Raw genomic sequence first — 23090 nt, 5'->3', positions numbered from 1 at the left:
TTCCTCATGCCCTGCCCCCCAGCCCCCACCCCCCACCCCCTGCCACCATCAGCCAGTCAGTGTGAATAAACTCAGATGATACTGGTACTCAGTCATCATCATCACATCCCCCAGGGCTGAAGGAAACACTCAGGGAACAAACATCTGCTTCACGTAAGGACTCGGTCATGGAGGGATCAGGCTTAGCCCTGTACTCCCTGAGCTCACGGCCAGGGTGGTAATGAGGAAGGTCAGGGGGCAGCAGAACCAGGCAGGGTGGTGTGCCACCTCCTTAGAGAGTCTCTGGGAAAAGGCTTCCCTGTGGAGGAACCAGGCAGCACAAAGGCCTTGAGGTGACATGGTGGCTGCAGCAGAGAATGAAAGGGACAGTGGTGGGAGGTAAGGTCCTAGAGAAGAGCCTTCAGGCCTAGGTGAGAGTTCCACCTCGGCCTGAAGTGCTTTTTTAAGTGCTTTTTAGAAGCACTTAAATAAATGTTTCTATTTATTTTTTTGGCTGCAGTGTGTCTTAGCTGTGGCACTGGGTATCTTTACTTGCGGTATGTGGGATCTAGTTCCCTGACCAGTGATCAAATCGAGGCCCCCTGCACTGGGAGCTGGACCAGCAGGGAGCACCCCATAGAGTGCGCTTTTTAAAGACCGTGATTATTTTTTAAAAACCTAGACAGGAGTAATTGACCCATCTGCAGACAGATTTCCTTGTAGCCACAAAACCCAGCAGGGGAAAAGGATTTGGTTCTTGTCCTTCTGTTCCTTGCTTCTCTCCCCTTTCCATCTTTCTCTCCAGCCCAACGTCGCATTTTAATTGCCTCTAAAAGATGCACATCTCTTGTCCCTCTATAGCTTTGGATTTATTTATGTCTCTTTGTTGCCATTGTTGAAGTTTTTCTCCTTTCCTATTTATTTATTTATGAGTTTTCATCAGTTTTCTTTGTCTCAGTGCCTGGTCTGTCTTATTTGCTCAGAAATGGGATCTGATCTTGGATCTGATCTTTTTTAGTACCCGTCCCCCCTCACTGCCCTGGGGCCACCACAGTGCTCTCATGCAGCAGGTGTGGAGCCAGGATTTGTGGGTGATTGAATGTTGAACAGATAAGATGGAAAAGATGACCCAGCAGCGTGACCCTCTGTGTGCCCAACCCCCCGCCCCCCAACACCCAGAAGTCCAGGAACACTGTGGCTGGTGATGGGGCCAGGGGACTTGCAATGAAGAGGATGGTGTTCTCCCTTCTCTTTCTTGAAGCCCTGGACATGAAAACTTTCATTAAGGCTGTGAAGAAGATTCTGAGCAATATGTCAGAAGAGATGCTGGAGGCGCTGTTTTTGAAGGTGGACTTGAACTGTAACGGCTTCATCACCTGGGTGAGGAGGGCGCCCCTGCTGCCTCAGAGAGCTGGGGGAGGCTGGGAGGCATGGGCCGTGGCTGGTCAGAGGGGCACAAGGAGGGCTGAGGATCTGGGGGGCAGATTCTGGGGGACTTTCTGGGTAGAGGGAACACTTGGAGTCTTCAAGGGGGCCCTGTTGAGACTCCTGAGAGCTGGACTCGTTGCAGCTTGTTCCCCTCGGGGGGACAGGAGAGTGTGTAACAAAGGCTGGTGACCCCTGCATGAGGCCGGCTATGCCCCCAGTGGTGAGCAGCAGAGGCCTCCAGCTGTCATGTAACGCTCCTGCACACCGGCCTCCCATTTGGCTAAGGGGGTTCCCGCCAGTGCCACAACCATCTCCTGGCCCTTGATGCTCACTCATTTAACAGTGCCTGTTAAATCACAAAATGTCAGAGTTTTAGAGCATATTTATAATAACGCTACTTCCTGCCCCAATTTTAAATGTTCTACAATGAGCATATACAACATTTAACAATGCAGAACACAGTAAAGTACAGAAAAAATCAGTCTGATGTATTGATGTAGCCATGCTGACAACGCCAACTGGCATTTGTAGCCGATATAGACCTAAGCAGTCTAAATATCATTATACTCAAACCTCGCAGGAACCCTACGGGGTAGGTGCTGGTAACGTACCTCTATTTGACAGACTGGGAAACTGAGGCAAGAGAAGAATAAACTGGCCCGAGCTTACAGAGTTACTTTAGCTGAGTCAGTCTTCAGACCTAGGGATTTTCCTCCAAGAGTCCATGTGTAGTCAGCTCTGTCACACCTCCCCCCAAGCATGGATGTGCATTCTGTTTTTATATGCGGTTTTTGCTTTCATTTCTTTTTTTAAATTTACTTTTAATTGGAAGATAATTGCTTTTCAACGTTGTGTTGGTTTCTGCCACACAACAATGTGGATCAGTCATGAGTATACATATGTCCCTTCCTTCTTGAACCTCCACTGCCCATTTCTCTTAACATTCTATAACAAACATGTTTCTAGCACTCTGTCATCTACACCATGATCTTTCTTCATAGCTCCCTGTCTCTTGTTACGGCTTCACCTGGTGGTCCGCTCTGGCCTTGGCCGTATTTTCATGAGGCTGCTCAATAGAGCCTAGAGGTGCCCTTGTGGCTTACGGGTGCTTCTCTGCTATTGACTTGACATATGAGCTGGGGCAACGCATCTATACTTATGTGGGCCTCAGTCTTATTATCTGTACAGTGGGAGGAATGAAGGGACTCTGAGGAGATGCCAGCTGTGGAGCGAGGTGAGGATCATTTGCTTACAGAATGAGATAAGGTGGGAGGTACTGTTGTGCCGTCTTCACTTACATGTGCAAATAGGCCCTCTGCACAGTGTAGATCCAAGAACAGCACCAGTGCTTGGTGGCCTCCCTCCACCAGAGCCTCCAGGGGCTCCCAGAGACCCTTGGAAGGGGCTGGGGAGAAGGGGAAGGCCCTGGAAGCCGGTGCTTGGTTTGGCCGACACCCACCTGCTGGCGCTTCTTCCCGAGGCAGCAGGAGTACGTGGACTACGTGATGCGCGAGTTCCAGGGGAAGGAGAAAATGATGAGGGGCCAGTACCGCCTACGCTTCCACCTTCCCATGAGGATCATCCCCCTGTAAGGAGCCTCTCCCTGGGCTGAAGGGTGTGTCTGGACAAGGCTGGGGCCGGCCTGCACCCGCGCCCCTTCCTGAGCCCCCTCTCCATCTCTAAGCACTAGAGTTGTGGCTGGATACACTTTTATTTTGCAGTTTTCATCACAAGCCCACTCTACTTGCCTTCCGTGGGCTGTTTTTCCCTTAAAAGAACATCTATTCCCTATCTTGTCTGGCCTGTCCCATCATGAGGGAGCTGACTCACTATTTCACAGGTTAAACTTCTGACTCTGGGGTCCCCGCATCACCCCAGCATCATTCGTGGGTCTCTTTCCTTTCTGCCCACCATTGTTAGTGGTGACAGTCCCCTGGGGGAGAGGCAGAGCCCGCATCTCAAGGAGCGAGCTTCTCGGGGTACCGGTGTGGGAAGCTTGTCTGTCCTCTGGGCATTTTTCCGCTTTGGCCTGGGCTCCCCTCTCATCACCTTCCACAGGAATCATGGGTGTGAGATCGTGAAAGTGGAGTTCTTAGTCCAGCGGCTCAAGAAGATTGGCCATTTCCTGACTGTCACCAAGGACGGCATCCTGCAGTTCTGGTCGGAATCCTTCATGCTGACCAGCTCCTTCAGGGTGAGCGGGGCCCACACGGGTGGTTGAAGAGCCTCTGCCTTCACGCCCAGCAGGCTCCTCCTCTGGGCCTGTGGGCTAGGCATCCGTGCTTGCTCTTGGGGGCAGGTCTGGCTTTCCTGTGGGGCCATGAGCCTCACGCTTCTCTTCTGAGACTAGGATTCCACCTGGATGTCCACTGCACTTGTATGCCCAACAGACACCCTAAACCCACTTGGTCCAAATTGACTGTAATTGTAGCCTACCTTGTCCACCAAACTTCCTTGTCCTGTACCCCCAAGGCAGTGAATGGCATCACCATCCACCAAGGTTCTTGTGATCAACCTCCTGTCCCTGTCCCACCCACTCCACCACCAAGTCCTGCTGGTTCAAATCTTCTGCTTGGACCAGGGAGGAAGTCACAGTGACTATGAACATGGGCCTTGGAGCCCAACTGCCAGGCGTAGATGCTGCCTGACTGCAGCATCTCTCAGCTGTGTGACCCCGGAAGTGACTACAGCGCCCTCCATGTAGCAGTTTCCCCATCTGTCAAGTAGGCTTAGTAATAGTACCCCCTACACACAGGGCTGCCAGGAGAATTTCATGACATAACCCATGCCTGGTGCTTGGAGTAGGGCAAGGTACACAGTAAACACCTGACCAACATAAGCTGACATTGTCATCATCACGGTCGTCTGAGCCGTCGGCTCCCAGCCCAGTGCGGTGAATGATAAAACGCTCAGGAACACCCGCTGTGGACTTGGCATTGCCAGGCCAGTCCAGCCTCCTCCAGCAGATGAGGAAGGCTGCTCTTCAGGGGAGGCTGAGTGAGCATGCTGTGTGCCTGCAGAGCGTTTCCTAGTTGCATCAGGGGTCACGTCATCCTTTGGGCTGGGAGGATTCTGGGGCATCCCCCATCCCCGGTGGCTGATGGAGGGACCTGAGGCCTGGAGTTCCAGGAACTCGCTCAGCTGCTCCTGGTAATTTGTCCCTGTGTTCCTGAGGCTGGGGTTTCTGGCACATTCCACCCTCTTTTTCTCTTGTGTGCTTATTGGGGGAACACATTATAGCCTGAGATTCTGCTTGTGGCTCCTACTTGGTCACCTCGGCACTCCCAAGGGCCATAGCCTGGGAGGGCCAAAGAGGACAGAGGGAGGCTCCTGTAGAGGGCCGCAGATGTGGGCCTCCTTCCCTGAGGGGCTGCTTGGGCAAGTGGATGTTGGCAAGAGTGAGCCGCCAAGCACCGGCCTCATACACTCACTTAGGTCCACAGTCGTCCAGACTGAAAGCCCCAGAGTCTGGGCTTCACTTACCAACTGTGCAAGCTTGGGCAAGTCTCTGAGACTTCCCAGGGGTCCATTTCTAGTCTGAACACCAGCATGTGTGTGTGTGTGTGTGGTGGGGGCGGTAGAGGGGGTGATGGGCGTTACCATCACCTCCATTGTGTGTGGGTGAGACCCTAGCCTGGTGCCAGAGAGGGGCTTCTGGGGCCCTGGTCCAGTGTCCTTACCACCTCTGCTGTCAGTGCAGGCCCCTGCTCTTGGTGCTCTGGGTTCTGATGGGACAGTTCAGAGCCTGCGTGGCATTATTCAGGGAGTAAAATGCAAGTTCCTCCTCTTCCCTGGACAGTGCAGCTCATTTCTGCTGACCCATCTTTGCACGGGTGTCCCCCGCCGGGAATGCCAGCTCAGGTTCTGTCTGTGTAAGAGTTGTGCGAGGCTGGCACCAGGGCGGGAGGCACCCCTGCCTGGCCCAGCTCCCCCTGATGCCAGGCAGCACTCAGATGCTTTATTTGTCATGGTTCCATTCATTCCTCACAACCTGACAGGTCGGTTTCTCGTTAATAAGCCAGGTGACACTGGCAGATGGTAAACAAGATTCAGGCAAAACAAACAGAATGAATACCAATGTTAGGTGTCAATTATATCTCAGTAAAAATCGGAGAAAAAAGATTCAGGCATAGAGGGGCAGGTGTGGAAAAGTCAGTTTCCCTGTCTCTCTCCGACTCTAATTCTGTTCACTGGAGGCAACTGCTGTGACCAGTTTGGGGGTGCTCCTCCATGGACAGCCTGTACACACACCCCACCTTTCTTTCTAAATACACAAGTGGTAGCACATTAGAATGCTGCTTTTCACCTCACTTTTTCACTTAATAATAGATCTTGGTAACTATTCTGCCTTGTATGTACACAGCTCCCTCGCTCCTAATGTCTGGGCAGCAGTTGGTGTGTGGGTTTATGTAGGGCGTCCTTTCCAGGCAACGTCTGGTCTGTTGCTATCATAGCTGGGCAGCAGTGCCCGTTCCTGTTTACGCTTCTCTGTGAATACCTGCAAACACATCCTTAGATGCCTCTTGGAAATGGATCCCAGGATCACAAACTGCACAGTTAAAACTTGGATGAGCTTGTCAAACTGCTCTAAAAAGGGGTTGTGAGGCTAAGTGTTCTGTAAGCCCAATTTGTTTTTTTGTTGTTGTTCAGTGCTCAGTCATGTCTGACTCTTTGTGACCCTATGGACTGCAGCATGCCAGGCTTCTCTGTCCTTCACTATCTCCCTGAGTTTGCTCAGACTCATGTTCACTGAGTCGGTGATGCCATCCAACCATCTCATCCTCTGTTATCCCCTTCTCCTCCTGCCTTCAGTCTCTCCCAGCATCAGGGTCTTTTCCAACAAGTTGGCTCTTTACATCAGATGGCCAAAGTATTGGAGCTTTAGATTCAGCATCAGTCATACCAATAAATGCTGCTGCTGCCCCTGCTAAGTCGCTTCAGTTGTGTCCAACTCTGTGCGACCCCATAGACAGCAGCCCACCAGGCTCCCCCATATTCAGGGTTAATTTCTTTTAGGATGACTGATTGGATCTCCTTGTAGTTCAAGGGACTCTCAGGAGTCTTCTCCAACACCACAGTTCAAAAGCATCAATTCTTCGGCACTCAACCTTCTTTATGGGCCAACTCTCACATCCATACATGACTACTGGAAAAACCATAGCTTTGACTAGATGGACCTTTGTCGGCGCAGTGATGTCTCTGCTTTTTAATACACTACCTAGGTTTGTCATAGCTTTTCTTCCAAGGAGCAAGCATTTTACAGACATGGAAATTGGTTTTTAAATTGGAAGCTTATCCAAGGCCCACTATTGTAGTTCGTGGTAAGGCTGGGCTCCTTACCAGGTCTGTGCCTGGCTCTGGGGCCTCGGGGGACAGGAGAGGGTTTGTGGGGACCCTGTGCTCCTGTGCTCTCCCAGGTGAGCCGCCCCGGACCAGGTGTCCTCTGTCCCCCTCTGGCAGCTTTACCAGATCCAGCCGTCCCACAGCCAGCAGATGTGGGTCATCGACATGGTGTGTCTGCACAACATGAACCTGGTGGCCGTGGCGTCCACAGACCAGAAGATAGGTGAGTCCCCGCCACCCCACAGGCCCGCCCCCAGCCGCTGGCAGCCATGCATTGGCACTGGGAGAGATCTGTCGCTCAGCCAACCATGAGCTGGACTGGAGTCCCTGGGAGGATTGCTGGGTGGTGACTAGTGAGGCTGCTCACTGTCACCAGAGATGACCACCCCCTGCCTCTGGCCTAGGACACGGGTTTGGGTTCCCATGCGGGCCTACTCCTCTGTCTCTTCCCCAGAGTTCTTTGATATCAGTAGCCACAAATGTGCCCGGGTCTTCACCTTCACTGATCTGGACAGCTGCGTCCTGACCATGAACTACTGGTGAGTCTCCTGGGAGAGCGCTGCAGGGTCTCGGCAGCAGCCGCATCACTCAGTGGGGCTGGGGTCTCCAGAAAACCTCTCTGGAAGTGGCTCTGGAGTGACCCCACCCTCTGCGCCTGTGTCCTCTTTCCTCCAAGCCGCTCCTCTGTCAGGCCCCTCTTCGCGGTCACTCAGACCGCAGAGTCGTCATCGGCTCCTCTTCCTTTCCCTCTCAAACTGGGTCAGCCGTCAAACTGGCCTGTCCTGCTGTGGCCTAAGGGCTCTGAGCACATCATGGTCCATTGGTAGGGTGACCTGGCAAAGAGCAGCCGAAGGAGCAAGGAGCCATTTATTTTGCTTTTTTATTTTTATTTTTATTTTTTTTTTTAACCCTCCTCCCTCCCAACCTCCCCATACCATCCCCCTGGGCCTTCCCAGCGCACCAGCCCCAAGCATCCAGCATCGTGCACTGAACCTGGACTGGCATCTCGTTTCATACATGACATTTCACATGTTTCAATGACATTCTCCCAAATCTTCCCACCCTCTCCCACAGAGTCCATAAGACTGTTCTATACATCAGTGTCTCTTTTGCTGTCTCGTACACAGGGTTATCGTTACCATCTTTCTAAATTCCATATACATGCGTTAGTATACTGTATTTATGTTTTTCCTTCTGGCTTACTTCACTCTGTATAATAGTCTCCAGTTTCATCCACCTCATTAGAACTGATTCAAATGTATTCTTTTTAATGGCTGAGTAATACTCCATTGTGTATATGTACCACAGCTTTCTTATCCATTCATCTGCTGATGGACATCTAGGTTGCTTCCATGTCCTGGCTATTATAAACAGTGCTGCGATGAACATTGGGGTACATATTTTGCTTTTTTAAAAATGTGTTGATTTCTCTTGGACCTGGTTCCCTGATGGTTTGGATCCGGGTGGATGGACCCATGTTTGTCAGCTGTTGGGGTCCAGGCTGGAAAGCTGTGTGGGCTCTGCCCTCACTTCTGAGGTGGAGGAGGGCCTCGGGAGCCAGGGAGAGGTGGGCGGTGCTGCCGGACGTGCCCAGCTGCTCCATGGTCTTCTCTGTCTCCCCGTTTCCAGGTCGGACTACCACAGGGCTGTGTTCTGCTATGGGGACACCAAAGGCAATGTCATCATCTTCACCTCTGACGATGTGACCACCGGGCTCTTCAACCCCCGAGTCCTCCCCAGGACCTCCAAATGGGGTAGGGAGACGTGGGGAGTCAGAGGAGACGGTCCTGTCTTGGGAGCTCCTCCCTGTCCCATCCCTGGGGAGGAGGCACACCAGTGCGCTCAGCTCAGAACCACTATAGGGGTAGGGGATGGGTGACCGCGGGGCAGGGACAGGGCTGAGGAGACAGGCAGTCCCTCTGAAGGTGGGAAATTGTGCCTGTGAGGGCTGGTTCGGGGGCTGAAACAGGGAGTCTTCAGAACCCTTCTCATCCTAGGGAGAAAAAACCTGTGGCAGCTGAGTGACCCCTCTGGGCTCTGGGACAAGGGCATGCTTCCTTCATTGTGTGAGCAGAGTTCTGCTCCCCATGGCTGGGAGCTGCCTGTAGGTGGGGAGTAGGGTGGAGCTGAGGGGCTGCCCTGAAGGTGGGCTCTGCAGGGCCTGGAGGAAAGCCCAGCTCCACAGCATGAATCAGCACGTGACCTTCACCGAGCCCTCGGGGGCTGAGCACGTCACCTCCTACAGTTTACCTGTGCCAGGAGGGGCTGATGTTGTCACAGTCTGTTAAGGGAGGAGCAGGGGAGGGTAAAGGGGGTGAAGGCTTGCACAGGCCCCACAGTGACGACTGAGATCCCAGGCAGGCAGTCTGCCCCAGAGCTGGCACCTGAACCTCTTGCTGGGCTGTATCTCAAGCTGACTAAATGTTGGAGGGTGCTGTTTGGGGATGCTCTGCCAAGCGGCAAGGGATCCCACGGCCTCGGAGCCTGGGGCTGTCCGGGCTTGTCTGAGCTGGACCCTGCCCAGGATCGAGGCTTCGACCCGCAGTGGCAGTCCTTCAGGCTGCTCCACGTCCATCTAGAGGAGGCGGAGGCCACTAGGGGCCCCAGCCCCCAGGAACACTGGCTCCCCTCCATCCAGGATTCCAGAGCGGCCTCTTGGCCTTCCGGAGTTTCTGAGCGGGTCTCTCCTCTCTCCAGGGGCTCCCAGGCCTTGGTGACACCTCCTGCCTAGCTTGTTGGGCAGCATTCACTACCAGCCAGGCAGAAGACGGGTCCTGCCCTGGACGCAGAAGGGGTCTGGCACCCCATGTGCCTGCCTCATCAGCCTCTACCCCTGGTGCCCACCCTGTCCTGAGCCAGCCCACCCTGGTCACTATGCCACCCTGCAGATTGGCACAGGAGGCTGTGGTGGTCTTTGAGCTGAGTGGTGGACAGGAAATTGGAAGGGAGGCGGATGAGGCTGGAGTGTTGGATGGGAGTCCTTCCATGTCACATGCTGCCTGAGGGCCGGGGACAAACAAGAAGGGGCATCCAGCAGTGCGCGGACTTGGGAGGGGCTGGACAGACCAGCTCTGTGTGACCTGGACCCCGCGGCTGAACCTCTCTGTGCCTCGGTTCCCTTATTCAAATGGGGATGAGCACATTCAGTTCATGGATTTGCTAGAGGTGGAAGGAGAGAAAGTGGGGGCAGGGCTATGCTCACCATGCAGGCTCCAGACATGCTTGCTTTACGACGCATGCATGCAACTTCTTCTTGGAACTTGTATTTGCCAGACAAGATGGGGCATGTAGTTTGAAGCAGAATGACAAACTCCCAAATGACTGTTTTCAGAATGAATAAGAGCCCAGGATCTCAGTTCATTCTCCGCTCCTGCAGAGTCCGAGCTCTCTAATGGAGACTCAACAGGGGAGAGTTGAGTCTCCAAAATCTGGCTCCAGCTCTGCCAGGGGCTGACAGGGGGACTCTGAGCAGCAGTGTTTATTGGCTCAGGTCTGTTTCCTGGGTGCCAAGTTCAGTGTCTGCACTGAACTTGCCAGGACACAGGGAAGCTTGAGCGAGCATTTGTATGGGAAAGCCTTTTGAGATGCATGGGAGTTGCAAACCAGCTCAAGGGGTCTTGCTCTTGAGGTCTTGTTTGTCCTGCAAATGGGAAGACCTGGTGACCTGGGCCTTGATTTTCTCCCCTATCAGATAACTGGATCAACGTTTCTACCCGGAGGCTTCTAAGTGAGAAGTCCCCTATGTATAGAAGTTACCGGCTGAAGGTAAGGGGGCTCTTTCCTTGGCTGTTTCCATGGTAACTAGCTGTACACATGTACCACTCAGAAATAAATACAGCAGGTGGATCTGCCCTTGGGTCTGTGGCGTTAGGCAATGGTCCCCGGGGAAGGGGGTGGAGGCACCTGCTGGATCCCGCCAGCTCTTTCTGCAGAATCCCCAGGCGAGGCTGGTCTCTCTCAACACCTTCCTTGCGGCCCCTCCTGGGTGGCTTCTCACCATTGCCCAATTCCTTTCTCCATATGGTGCTTTCTGCATTCAGCAACTTAAAGAATCATGAGCTAGAAATACAGTCAGGTCACTCATTTGCTCAAAATCCCAGTAGCTGTCCTGTTTGAACAAAGTCTCAAGTGCACCCCACGACCATCAGGACGGGAAGGGCTCTGGCCCCTGGCTTGTTTCTGGTCTTGCTTTCTACCTTGCTTCTCCTCACTCTGCCACAGAAATGCCAGCAAACTGCTGTTCTCTGAGTGCGAAGCCCTTGGCACTGCAGGGCCTTGGCACATGCCATTCCTTTAGGCTACTGTGTTCTCCCCCCACTTACTGTACGCACCCCTCTGTTTGCTTTGGGTCCTAAGCAGCCAGCCTAGCACAGCCCTGCTTGCCATCCACCTCTGCCTTCATCCCTGCGCTGCAGTGCTGATAGCAGTGGTCCCCAACCTGGCATGAGGGAATGGTTTCATAGAAGACAGTTTTTCCATTGACTGGGGTAGGGGATGGTGTCAGGGTGATTGAAGTGCATTTCATTTATTGTGCACCTTATTTCTATTATTATTACATCAGTTCCACCTCAGATCATCAGGCATTAGGTCCTGGAGGTCGGGTACCCCCTGGCATATAGGACTGTGGCGCCTGTCACGATGACTGTTTTTCTCCCATGCCTCTGAGCTGTTCTCTGACATGAGCTGGCTTTCCTACAATTCAGCTCAATCCTAACACTGTCTACCCAAAGATAGCCTCAGACCCTGCAGGTTAAGGGTCCCACGTGACTGCCCTCCACTTCCGATGCCACGTGACTGCCCTCCACTTCCGATGCCAAGTGCAAGTTCAGGCTGTCACCTGTGATTCTGACCCACCGGCATAAGTGAGGTTCCCATGACTGCCCTCCTTGGGTTCGATTAATTTGCCAGAGTAGCTCATAGAACTTCGAGAAACGTTTTACTTCACTAGATCACCGTTGTTTTTGTTTTAAATAAAAAGATGTAATTTAGGAACAGCCAGGTGGCAGAGATGCAGAAGGCACGGCAGAAGTGGGTGTGGAGCTCCCATCCCTGTCTGGGTCCCCACTCTCCCTGTACGCGTTCTCCAGCCCAGAAGCTTTCTGAATCCCATCCTTTTGGGTTTCTATGGCGGCTTCGTTACGCAGGCATGACTGCTCGCTTCGTCAGCCACTGGTAATCAAATCATCCTCCAGCCTTGACCGTGACAGGCACTTGGTGAAACAGCGCATGTGAGACCCAGCTCAGTGCCTGACGACCCCTCCAGTCACCTTGTCCATTTTTGTCCTGGAGAGGAAAATCTCCTAACTGGAAGGCCAAGCATAGGGCCAGACCTCAGAGTGCATCCAGCTAGGCCATGCCCTTGGCCTGTGGGTTGCAGCCTTTTTTCCACCCAAGTTGCACCAGATAACATCCTCGTGTTCTGCATACCTCATCCTGACAAACACAAGGCGGGTGTAGGGGAGCGCTGGTTCCCTGTCGACTAGGGATGAGGGTGGATGACAGGGACTGTGGACTAGGCAGACTTGGACCCATCCTGCCTCCCACCTTGGGATGGGGCCACAGAGAATGGTATTAGTATGCACTTGACCTAGCCTGTCCTCTGATCTATAAATAAGAGTTCACGTGACAGGAGATTTCAGTGCTTCTCACCTGTTCCATTGACAACTGGTGGCCATACTGTCCTGGTCGCATTACCTGGGCTAGAACTGCGGGGCCGGAGCACTTTGCCAGAGCCTTGATCACTAGCACTAGACTCAGGATCTCCTGGCCCTTCCAGCCCCCGATCTCTGCCACTTTCTGGGAGCTGGGCCTGGACGAGGTGGGGCTGGGCCTGGACGACTGTGCTTGAGTTGGGTCTTCCACCACCATCGCTCTCTTTCCAGGCTCTCCACCTCAACTGGTGTCAACAGGTCAAGTTCATCCCCCAGCTGAACCTGGTGGCCTCCTGTTCAGCCATTGACAAGTCCTCTCTGGTGCTGACAGTGTTGCCATCCAAAGTCCCAGACAGCCTCAAGTAAGGGGCACCCATCTCCAGGTGGAGGTGGTGGGTCTGGAGAGGGTGGGTGGTGACACTGACTCTGAGATGCCAGCTTCAGTTCAGCCACACATGGCCGTCCCTGCTGAGAGGTGGCCTGCCTCCAGGACAGTGGCATCTCCTGTGGGCAGTACAGAGGCCTGTGGATCAGGCTGGGTACAAAGAATCACTGTATGTCCTAAGAGCCAACAGTGGGCTGTGGTGGCTGGAATATGGGCTCTGGAGTCTGTTTTTCATTTTTAAAATTTGAGATTGTCAGTTTTGAAAATTGACATATAATATTATATTAAGTTTCAGGTGTGCAATAGAATGATTTGATACTCATATATAATTTGTGAGGGCTTCCCTGGTGGCTCAGTCAGTAAAGAATCCACCTGCAATGTGGGAGACCTGGGTTCGACTCCTGGGTTGGGAAGATCCCCTGGAGGAGGGCAGGGCAACCCCCTCCAGTACTCTTGCCTGGAGAATCCCATGGACAGAGGAGCCTGGCGGGCTACGCTCCATGGGGTCCCAAAGAATTGCACATGACTGAGTGACTAAACACATGTATTGTGAGATGATCACAGTAAGTCTAGTTAACATCTATCACCACACACAGTTACACGTTCCTTTTTTCCTTTCCTGCGATGAGAACTTTTATGGAGTCTGGTTTTAATCATTCTGGCATTGCCACCAGCAGCAAAAATGTAAGGTCTCTTTTATCCACCAATCTATACACAAAATTCAGCACAAAGGCTGGCACGTAGAATGAGACAGTCAGAAAAATGTTTTCTGAGTGAAGGGATGAATGTGGGTTGCTTTACTTCTGTGAACCTCAGTTTCCTCCTGTTCTCAAAGGGGACGATAATAGCCCTTCACTTACCTCAAGGCTTACGTGAGTGAGCACTGTACGTGGCCTGTGTTCGGTAGTTGGCCACACTAATTCTTTGGAGACAGTTCTAATATATTTCCTTCATGTTTGATTCCTTTACCCCAGAGGGAATATTTTCTTCTGTTGTCTTTTTTTTTTTTTGAAAATAAACTGTTAGGAATTCCCTTGTGGTCCAGTGGTTGCTGCTGCTGCTGCTGCTAAGTCGCTTCAGTCATGTCCGACTCTGTGCGACCCCATAGACGGCGGCCCACCAGGCTCCTCCGTCCCTGGGATTCTCCAGGCAAGAACACTGGAGTGGGTTGCCATTTCCTTCTCCAATGCATGAAACTGAAAAGTGAAAGTGAAGTCGCTCAGTCGTGTCCGACTCTTAGCGAGCCCATGGACTGCAGCCTACCAGGCTCCTCCATCCATGGGATTTTCCAGGCAAGAGTACTGGAGTGGGGTGCCATTGCCTTCTCCACGATTTCGCTACTGAGGGCCCAGGTTTCATCCATGATTGAACAGCTAAGATCCCACAAACTGCGTTGTGCAGCCAAGAAAATAAAATCAGCTGTTAGTCATACAGGTATATGTATATACGTAAAGAAGATTCAAACATAAATGAATCTGGAATCTTGTGGGGCCCCCTCCTCTCCCCGCTCCCTTATCCAGTCCTCAAGTCCTGGAACTAACTCTAGGCTGGAGGAGGGGAGCATATGCCTGAGGTGATGGGGAGGCTTCTATCTTGCCTTTGTGCTTTGAGTGGAGTGGTGTGGTGGCATTTTGCTTGGAGCTGGTTTGTCTGTTTGGTTCCTCTGATTTGGTGGGAGTATTACCTCATGTTGGTGATATGTCTTTCATTCAGCTTCTTGTTTTATTGGGTCTCAGTGGCAGGAGGCTGTCATGGGGATTACTGCGTTGTGGCCACGAGGGCCTCGGTGGCTGGCCCTGCTGCCTTCCCACTCTAGCCACACTGGCCCCCTCGTGGTTCAAGCATGTTCCTGCCCCCAGGCCTGCATTGGTCCTGTCTGCCTGGTTTTTTTTTTTGTTTGTTTGTTTTGTTTTTGAAACATTTTTCCTTTTATGAAAGATTTTAAACAAATAGAAGTAGAGAAATAGTATAATGCTTTCTAAGTTTGATCCCTAGGTTGAGAAGATTCCCCTTAAGAAGGGAATGGCTACCCACTCCAGTATTCTTGCCTGGAAAATCTCATAGACAGAGGAGCCTGGTGGTCTACAGTCCATGGGGTTGCAAAGAGTTGGACACAACTGAGCAACTAACACTTTAATATTCCTAGTACTATCCAAGTTAATCTTTACCCAAGTGTCTCAAAAACATCTTTTTATTATTATTTGGAATTAGATATGGGCAAGGTTTCTAGGATGGTTCTGGGCAGAGGAATGGTGTGGTCTGACATGCAGAGCATCATTCTGGCTGCTCTGTTGCAAGTGGTGGTCGTGGTGGTATAAGTCGCTAAGTCGTGTCCAACTCTTGTGAACACATAGACTGCAGCCTGCCAGGCTCCTCTGTTCATGGGATTCTCTAGGCAAGAATACTGGAGTGGGTTGCTGTCTCCTTCTCCAGGGGATCTTCCTGACCCAGGAATTAACCCGGGTCTCCTTCATTGCAGGCAGATTCTTTACCCACTGAGCTAAGAGGGAAGCTGTATATGGGCAGGAGGGGAAATAAGGACACCAGTAAGGATGCCATTGTATTAATTCAGGGCACACACGATGGTGGCCTGGAGTCCGCCAGGAGTGGACATCGAGATTTATTTTAGGGGTGGGTTGCAGAATATATAGTTATACACATGTGCACATACCCCGTTTCTTCATGTGTGAGTGCAGTACACACCCTGGCCAGCAGGTGACACCATTGACTGCTCTTGTTCAGTCTCTCAGTTGAGTTCAGGGCTGCGAGCCCACGGACTGCAGCACGCCAGGCTTCCCTGCCCATCACCAACTCCCGGAACTTGCTCAAACTCATGTCCATTGAGTCCATGATGCCTTCCAATCATCTCATCCTCTGTCATCCTCTTCGCCTCCTGCCTTTAATCTTTCCCAGCATCAGGGTCTTTTCCAGTGAGTTAGGTGATGCCCTCTTGGGGCATGGCCTCTGCAGGTGGGGCTGGCACTGTCAACCCAAATTCTGCCTCTGGAGTGGCCTTGTGGACTTCTTCCCTGAGTCATACCCTGACCTTCCAATCTCTTCTCCACACAGAAGTCTCCTGCAGACCTGGTCTCCTCCAGCGGTCTGTTTATTTCCCTGCAGGACTTGCCATGATGTGTACATGCCCATTTCCTTGTCTCTCTATTCTTTACTCTCTCAGTGGTTTTCCTCTAGAAGGGAAGCTCCAGTGAAGGCAGGAGCATCCTGTCTGCTCATCCTGGAAGGGCATAGGAACTGGGAAACCTTCCTTGAATAGATGGGTGAATCAGCCTGAAATAATTTCTAGTAACATTTTGTGACAGTTCTTCCAGAATATTTCTTTGCATACATTCAGTGTGGAGGGAGATATATCTGGTTTGACAACACAGATATTTCATATGCTTTTCTTGAACTTTTGAGTTTTAGAGGAATCCTTCTGGCTGTGGAGTGGGGAGCACAGGGAAGTGGCAGAAAGGCAGGAGATTAAGAGCCCCCCACCCCAGGAGGCTGATACAGAAGTGAAGGGGGCCTGGGCCCTGGTGGGATGTGGGCAAAGAGGATTTGGGGCTCGGCTGAATAATGGGAATTCAGGAGAGGGAGCCTCTACGGTGATAACCAGGCTTAGGCCCCCGGGTAGTGGCAGAGGAGCAGTTCAGGGCCAAGTTTGGTTGAGAACATGCTGGAGTTGAGTTCATTTACTTATGGCTGTGCTGGGTCTTCATTGCTATGTGCGGGCTTTCTCTAGTTGCTGTGAGTGAGGGCTGCTCTTCACTGCAGTGCGGGAGCATCTCGTTGCAGGGGCTTCTCTTATTGCAGAGTACAAGCTGGAGGTGCACGGGCCTCAGTAGTTGCAGCGCACGGGCTTAGTTGTTCCACAGCATGTGGGATCTTCCTGGACTGGGGATCGACCCATACCCCCTGCGTTGTCAGGATGATTCTTATCCACTGTGCCACCAGTAAAGGCCTAGAGTTGAGTTTTGAAGGGAGAGTTTGAATAGAAAGAGTTGGTGGGGCAGGATGTGTGGACATGAGGGAATAGCACGCGCAAAGGCACAGAGCTTCTAGGGCTCTGGGGCCTGTGAGGCCATTGGGCTTGACTTTCTCCCTGACCTTCCCGGAACCCCTGCCTCCTTTGCTGTTGTAGGGTGTCCGTGCTGAATTTGAGAAAAGGGATTCTTTGCTTCGATTACTGCCCAGACAAGAACGTCCTGGGTAAGTAACCTTTGTATCATGTGGAAGGTGCTGGTCTGGCAGAATGAGGGTGAGGGCTGCTGAGGGTGTGCGACCTATTAGAGTTGAGGGGGAGGCCTCGTGGCATCTGGCATCTGGCCTCTGGCAGCTCCGGTGCCCGCTCATGGGCACCTGGGGTGGAGTGGTGACACGGGCTTGCTTGGCTTGGTGGTGGAGGGGATGGGGTGGGGAGGGCAGGTATGGGTCGTAACAGCAGCTGTCATCTGGCCGGAGTCTGAGGCCTGTCCAGGACAAGGTCCCAGCACAAGCCCCTAGTGGCTGATACACGGTTTTCAACTCCAGTGACTGGTGGCTATGACCCCCTCATCCGCCTGTGGAACCCCTTCTTCTCAAGAAAGCCCGTGTGGATGATGAAGGGGCATCAGACTTCGGTGACACACATCGTTGTGAACAGCAAGGACAGCAGCATCCTCCTCAGCGTCTCCAAGGACAAGGTGTCACCCTGGGGGAGCCCAGCCCTGACGCCCCCCGGCCCATAAGTTCCCGTTTCCCAAAGATGCTGGCCCATTGATAATGAGCTAGCTCAGCCAGCCAGGGGGCTGCCAGTTGGAGAGGCTCAGGGAATGGTGGCACCTCCCTGCCCATGGTCCCACCCCTGCCCAAAGGCCTAGAGGGGGGTACCCCAGGTGGCACCATGGGTCTCTGACCACCTCACCCCCCACCACAATAGAAGCCTGAGCCCAGCTCTGAGCAGCCCACTAGAGCTGCTTTCCATGTGGCCCAGCCTGGCTACGTGGTTTGTGGTCCTGGGCGGGGCCCTTCGCTTAACTGGGTCTCAGTCTCCTCATCCAGAGAATGGCTGTTGAGTGGTTTAGAGGAGGGCAGCTGGTAAAGGAGCAGTGGCCGGACTGACACATAGTAGGTGTACAACACAGGTGAGCCTTTCCCCTCCCCCAGACCCAGATTTGCTGCTCTCAGCTCTCCCAGTGACCTCGCTTGCCTGCTCTGGCTGGACCTTTCTCAAATGCCCCAGCTCCTCTGCTCAGGTCCGTTACTCTGCTCCTCTGAGCTATGGGTTCAGGATCTCTCCCCACCTACTGGGGACTGCACGTCAACAGTCCCAGGTGTCTTCCTGCAGGGGACAAGTTTGTGTCTTCTGGGACTCGGTAGATCAGGAGCAGGCAGGGCCCTTGGGTCACCAGGACATGCTCCCCAGCACACCCCACACTTCTTATTGTCTGGAATGCTGCTGGCAGCACCAGGAGCTGGGCATCATCCCCTCTGATGGAGACTCTGAGACTGGAGGGGTGGGGAGATGGAAACAGACACTCATGGTCAGTGATGAGTGGAGCCAGGATGTGGATGGGTCCGTGGATTCAAGCCCCTGCCCTGTCCGGTTTGCTGCCGATGCCCCCGGGTGAGGAGTGTCCCACAGGAACTTCCACGGGCCCTCTGGGGACACTTCCGTAACCTGGGAGGAAGCCAGGGGAACAGGCTGGCCTTTTGGGCAACTAAGTTGGCAGTTCTGTCTGTGCCCTGCCTGGCTTTACTGGAGGGATGCCGGGGTGGGAGCTGCGTGTCTAGGGGGCATGGGCTGCCTGGTGAGGTCTCCATCCTCAGCTGATGAGCAGCAGGTGCTCAAGCAGGGTAGACGTCTGGGGAGGAGGAGACTGGGAGTGGTGTGTATGGCTCAGTTGCCTCATGTGACCATAAGCAAAGACTGATGCTGAAGCTGAAACTCCAATACTTTGGCCACCTGATGCCAAGAACCGACTCATTTGAAGAGACCCTGATGCTGGGAATGATTGAAGGCAGGAAGAGAAGGGGACGACAGAGGATGAGATGGTTGGATGGCATCACTGACTCAATGGACATGAGTTTGAGTAAACTTCGGGAGTTGGTGGTGGCCAGGGAAGCCTGGTATGCTGCAGTCCATGGGGTTGCAAAGAGTCAGACACGACTGAGCAACTGAACTGAGTGACTGAACTGAACCTGAACTGAACGATGTCTCTGGGCTTCCCAGGTGGAGCTAGTGGTAAAGAGCCTGCCTGCCAATGCAGAAGATGTAAGGGATGTGGGTTTGATCCCTAGATAGGGAAGGTCCCACAGAGGAAGGCATGGCAATCCACTCCAGTATTCTTGCCTGGGAAATCCAATGGACAGAGGAGCCTGGCAGGCTACAGTCCATGGGGTCGCACAGAGTCAGACATGACTGAGCGACCAAGCATACACGCACAGTGTCTCTGTCATGGGCTTGTGGTCTGTGGCAGTGACAGCGTGGTGGCTGTGCTCCCAGGAGCACCCCCAGGCCTCGGGCCAGCCGCATCCCTGAGAACCCACTCTTGACCTCTCTGCTGATTTCCCACCCCCAGAATATTCGCGTGTGGGACATGCAAGACTACCAGTGTCTTCAGTCCTTCTGCGGGAAGCATTTTGCCCTGGGACATTGCCCCATCACCAGCATCTACTTCCACAAAGAGGACAACTCGCTCATCTGCAGCACCTATTCAGTGAGTGCTGTGCGGGAGGGAGGCGGGCCACGGCTGCACGAGGAGGGGAGGGGCCATGGTCTGCTGACCCACAGGACACTGAGGGGTGGTCACATCCTGTCCTGACCGAGACTGCTTTATGCCATGAGGACAAAGCTGCTGGGCTCTGTGGCCTGGCCCTCAAAGTGCTATCCCCTGCGATTTCCTGGAGGACTGCTTCTAGGCCCCCAGTGGTCACCCTCTATGTTGCTCTTGCTGCTCTCTTGACCTTTGCCTCCTCCAGTCCTTCCTTCTGGAAGCCCGCCTTGACCCCCAGGCTAGGTTAGAAGCCTTCACTCCAAGCTCCTTTGCCTGGCCTGGATCACAGCCCTTATGACTCTGTCCTGTCATGATTACATGACTGTCTTTCCTGCCAAATCATGAACCCCAGGAGGGCAGGGCCCACACCCACACCCGAGCAGTCCCTGTGAAGGAGAGAACCTGGGGGGACCTGCCGTGAAGCCTGCCTGTGAGCCGTGACTCAGCTGGTGCCCATGTGAGGTCTGCCCTGAACCCCTCAGGGTGGGACAGCCTGGGAGAAGCACAAAGGGCTGACTGTCCATGGTGCCAGTGCGGGGAGGGGGGCAGCGATGTGACAAGATGGAAGTTAGGGGGCTATAGGGATGCTTGGCAGCCAGTAGAAGAGGTTCGATCCAGAAAGGGAGACGAGGGTGTCACCTGTGGTTGAGAGGAAGTGGTAGCCCTACATGGCTCTTCTTCCCTCTGTTGGCCAGCTGACACACTCAGTGTCCTTGTGCCGTTGGCTGACTCTCCCAGATGGCAGGTGTCCTGAGAAGGGAGTTGGTGGGTTCCTTCCCCTCTGCTGAGTGTCAGGACGGCTGTCAGCGATTGTTGAATTCAACAGACCTTTGAATTTCATTTCAAAGCAGAGAGTATATTAATTAGGCACTGGCCCATCCCTCAAGGAACTCATGGGGGAGTAGCATAACAGATAATTTTAATAGAAAATGCTGTGCATTATATGTAGATGTGTGCTGGGTGCCTCATGGAGCACAGAGAAAGGATCCCGAGCCTGGCTGGAGGCTAAGGCAGTCAGGGAAGGCTTCCTGGAGGAGGGAACACCAGATCGAGGCGTTATGCTTTTCAGAAGTTATAAAAGGGACTTGGATTTGTGCTTTGGGGTTGTAGGAGCTCTAGGGTTTGGAAGCTCTGATCTCAGGAAGTGGGGGCATGGATTTGGGGTGAGCTGTCAGTAAGCCTACATGCGGTTGAGGATGTCTTGGTGTCTTGGTTTACTGGAAGTTTCTCCCTGGGGCCAGTCACTGACAGCGGGCCCTTCTGACTGTCCAACTGTCTGCACCTCCTCCCCTACAGATTGGAATCCTGAAAGGGTACCTGGAGACGCAGGGGCCTGGGAGAGCAGAGGAGAAGACCACGACTTACAGCACGCCCCTGTGCGCCGTCCTCTACAGCAAGGTTTTCAAGCAGGTCAGTGGGCAGCAGCTTATCTCTAGGGCTGGCAGCAGGCACAGGGGGCGGGCTGGGGCAGGACTCTCAGAGCTTGGGTGGTGGTATGGGCAGCGGGAGGTCGGCGAGCAGCTGTCTTGCACAAGGGTTGCCCTGGGGGAGACCGGAGCTCCACCAAGTGGCCACTGGGTCACCAAACTCCTCTGAGCCTGTGTGCCCCTGGCTACCACCCCAGGTCAGCTCTGGGCAGCCTTCTTTCCGCTGTGTGTGATGGAACACGGGGTGTGGGCTGCTCTTTGAGGATCCTGGGGTGGGTGTTGCCCCTGGAGGTCATTTCCAGGGAAACCGTGGTTCAGCTTTGTTATGGAAGGGGAGGGAGGCCCAGGCTGTGGTCCTGAGCAGAGACCTCTGCATTGGGCAGAGCAACTAGGCATGTAGATTCTGAAGTGTGGGGACAGCAGGGGCTCCTGGGCCCTCTGCCCCCTCTCACTGGTACCCATTTCCTGGCTGGGGCTCTGGGTAGGGCGGCTCTGTCTGCTGCAACGTGGCCTTGGCGGTGGGAGGCCAGCACTTACCTCTTTGGGTTTCCCTCTCTCGTTCTGGCTCCTGGCACCACCACTCCTCATACCTTAGGGCTTCTCAATGCCCTTAACCAGTTTTAAAAAAACCCTCCTTATCTAGCTTTTCTAGATGTTCTCAATGGGAAGGTTAGTCTGAAGGAACATCTCCTGTTGCTGTTTCATCGTCACAGTCGTGATGTTGCTTCAGGTTGGGGTGACCTATCTTTAACCAACATTTCCCTGCTTAGGGGGCCTTTAGTGTATTTCTTGTTGTTTTTTTCCTATCCTCCATGTTAATGCTTTTTCAGTAAGTGTCTTTTCTGGATTTGGTATGATTTTCTCTGGAAAGATTCTGATAAATTCCATTTCAGAGTTAAAGGGGATTTCACCAAAGCGGTTCCTTCTAAAAGAACTGTGCCAGTTTGCACAGGGCAGAGGAAGGCCTGTTTTCGAGAGTGGGTTGTCCTGCAGCAGGAGGGCTCAGAGTGCCTGTCTTCTCGGTACACTGAGTGGTGGCTGGGCTACCAGCAGTCATGCCAGCTGGCGGCTGCCCTTGGGAGTGGGGGCCTTCCCCTCCCCAGGAGGCCTGGCTGTGTGCTCCCCCACAGGTGGTGAGCGGCTGTCTGAGCGGCATGGTGAGTGTGTGGGAGGTCGTGACGGGCAGGAGGCTGATGGAGTTCTCAGTGACGGGTGACCAGCAAGTGGAGCTGACCGCCATGTCCCTGGATGAGTCAGAGGGGTGCCTGCTCACGGGTCTGCGTGATGGCACCGTGAAGATGTGGAACTACAGCGTTGGCGAATGCCTGCTGACCTTCCCCAAAGCGGACCAGTTAGAGGTCAGTCTGGCCCATCATCTGGGGCCTGGGGGCCCCTCACAGCTCCTGTGACCCCAGCACATGCTATTTTTCATGTCTCCCTGAAAGGCTGTGCACACAAACTCCCTGGCTTTTGCCTCCCTGAGGCTTTGTGCATAAAATGAAGCTAGTTGAGACTTCCCTGAAGGTCTAGTGGTTAAGACTTCACCTTCCATTGCAGGGGGTGGAGGTTTGATCCTTGGTTGGGGAGCCAAGATCCCACATGCCTTGAGGCCAAAAAAAAAAAACCCAACACATAAAACAAAAGCAATATGGTAACAAATTCAATAAAGACAAAAAATGGTCCACATAAAAAAAATCTTAATAAATAAAATGAAGATAGATAATAGGGCCTGTCCTCCACAAATGTTCTTCGGATGTCAGCTACTCTTCTCATCTTATATCTTGGGAGGATTTTCCCAGGTGGCTCCGGTGGTAAGGAATCCACCTGCCAATGCAGGAGACTCAGGAGGTCCTGAGTTAGTGGGTTTGATCCCTGGGTCAGGAAGATCCCCTGAAATAGAAAATGGCAAACTGCTCCAGTATTTTTGCTTGGGGAATTTCACGGACAGAGGAGCCTGGTGGGCGCAGTCCATAGCATCGCAAAGAGACACGACTGAGCGACTGAGCACACAGGTGCCCTACATCTTAGGACTTTAGGTGGCATCGTTGGCAGTGGGGTCCTGTGATTCAGAGCCACCCATACCCCTGTTTGGGAAATGCCTGCCAGGGTTGTGAGGAAGATC

The 23090-nt window shown here is 53.2% G+C and overlaps 1 protein-coding gene across 1 annotated transcript in view; it reads left to right on the top strand.

Annotated features, from left to right (window-relative positions):
* Positions 1 to 23090, top strand: part of EFCAB8 (EF-hand calcium binding domain 8) — a 52231-nt gene that overhangs the window by 10801 nt on the left and 18340 nt on the right. The window contains 13 exon segments of the mRNA XM_086332382.1: positions 1241 to 1359; positions 2892 to 2995; positions 3466 to 3601; positions 6868 to 6973; positions 7205 to 7289; positions 8380 to 8504; positions 10442 to 10515; positions 12633 to 12763; positions 16928 to 16995; positions 17317 to 17468; positions 19347 to 19484; positions 20838 to 20951; positions 22099 to 22326. Coding sequence (XP_086188508.1) covers positions 1241 to 1359; positions 2892 to 2995; positions 3466 to 3601; positions 6868 to 6973; positions 7205 to 7289; positions 8380 to 8504; positions 10442 to 10515; positions 12633 to 12763; positions 16928 to 16995; positions 17317 to 17468; positions 19347 to 19484; positions 20838 to 20951; positions 22099 to 22326 — 1580 coding nt within the window.

This window comes from Bos grunniens, chromosome 13 (assembly GCF_055505025.1).
Source record: "Bos grunniens cultivar Pamir isolate PY7600 chromosome 13, Bosgru_T2T1.0, whole genome shotgun sequence".
NCBI lineage: Eukaryota > Metazoa > Chordata > Mammalia > Artiodactyla > Bovidae > Bos > Bos grunniens.
Note: the sequence above shows the minus strand (reverse complement) of the source record. Positions and strands in the feature narration are given on the sequence as shown.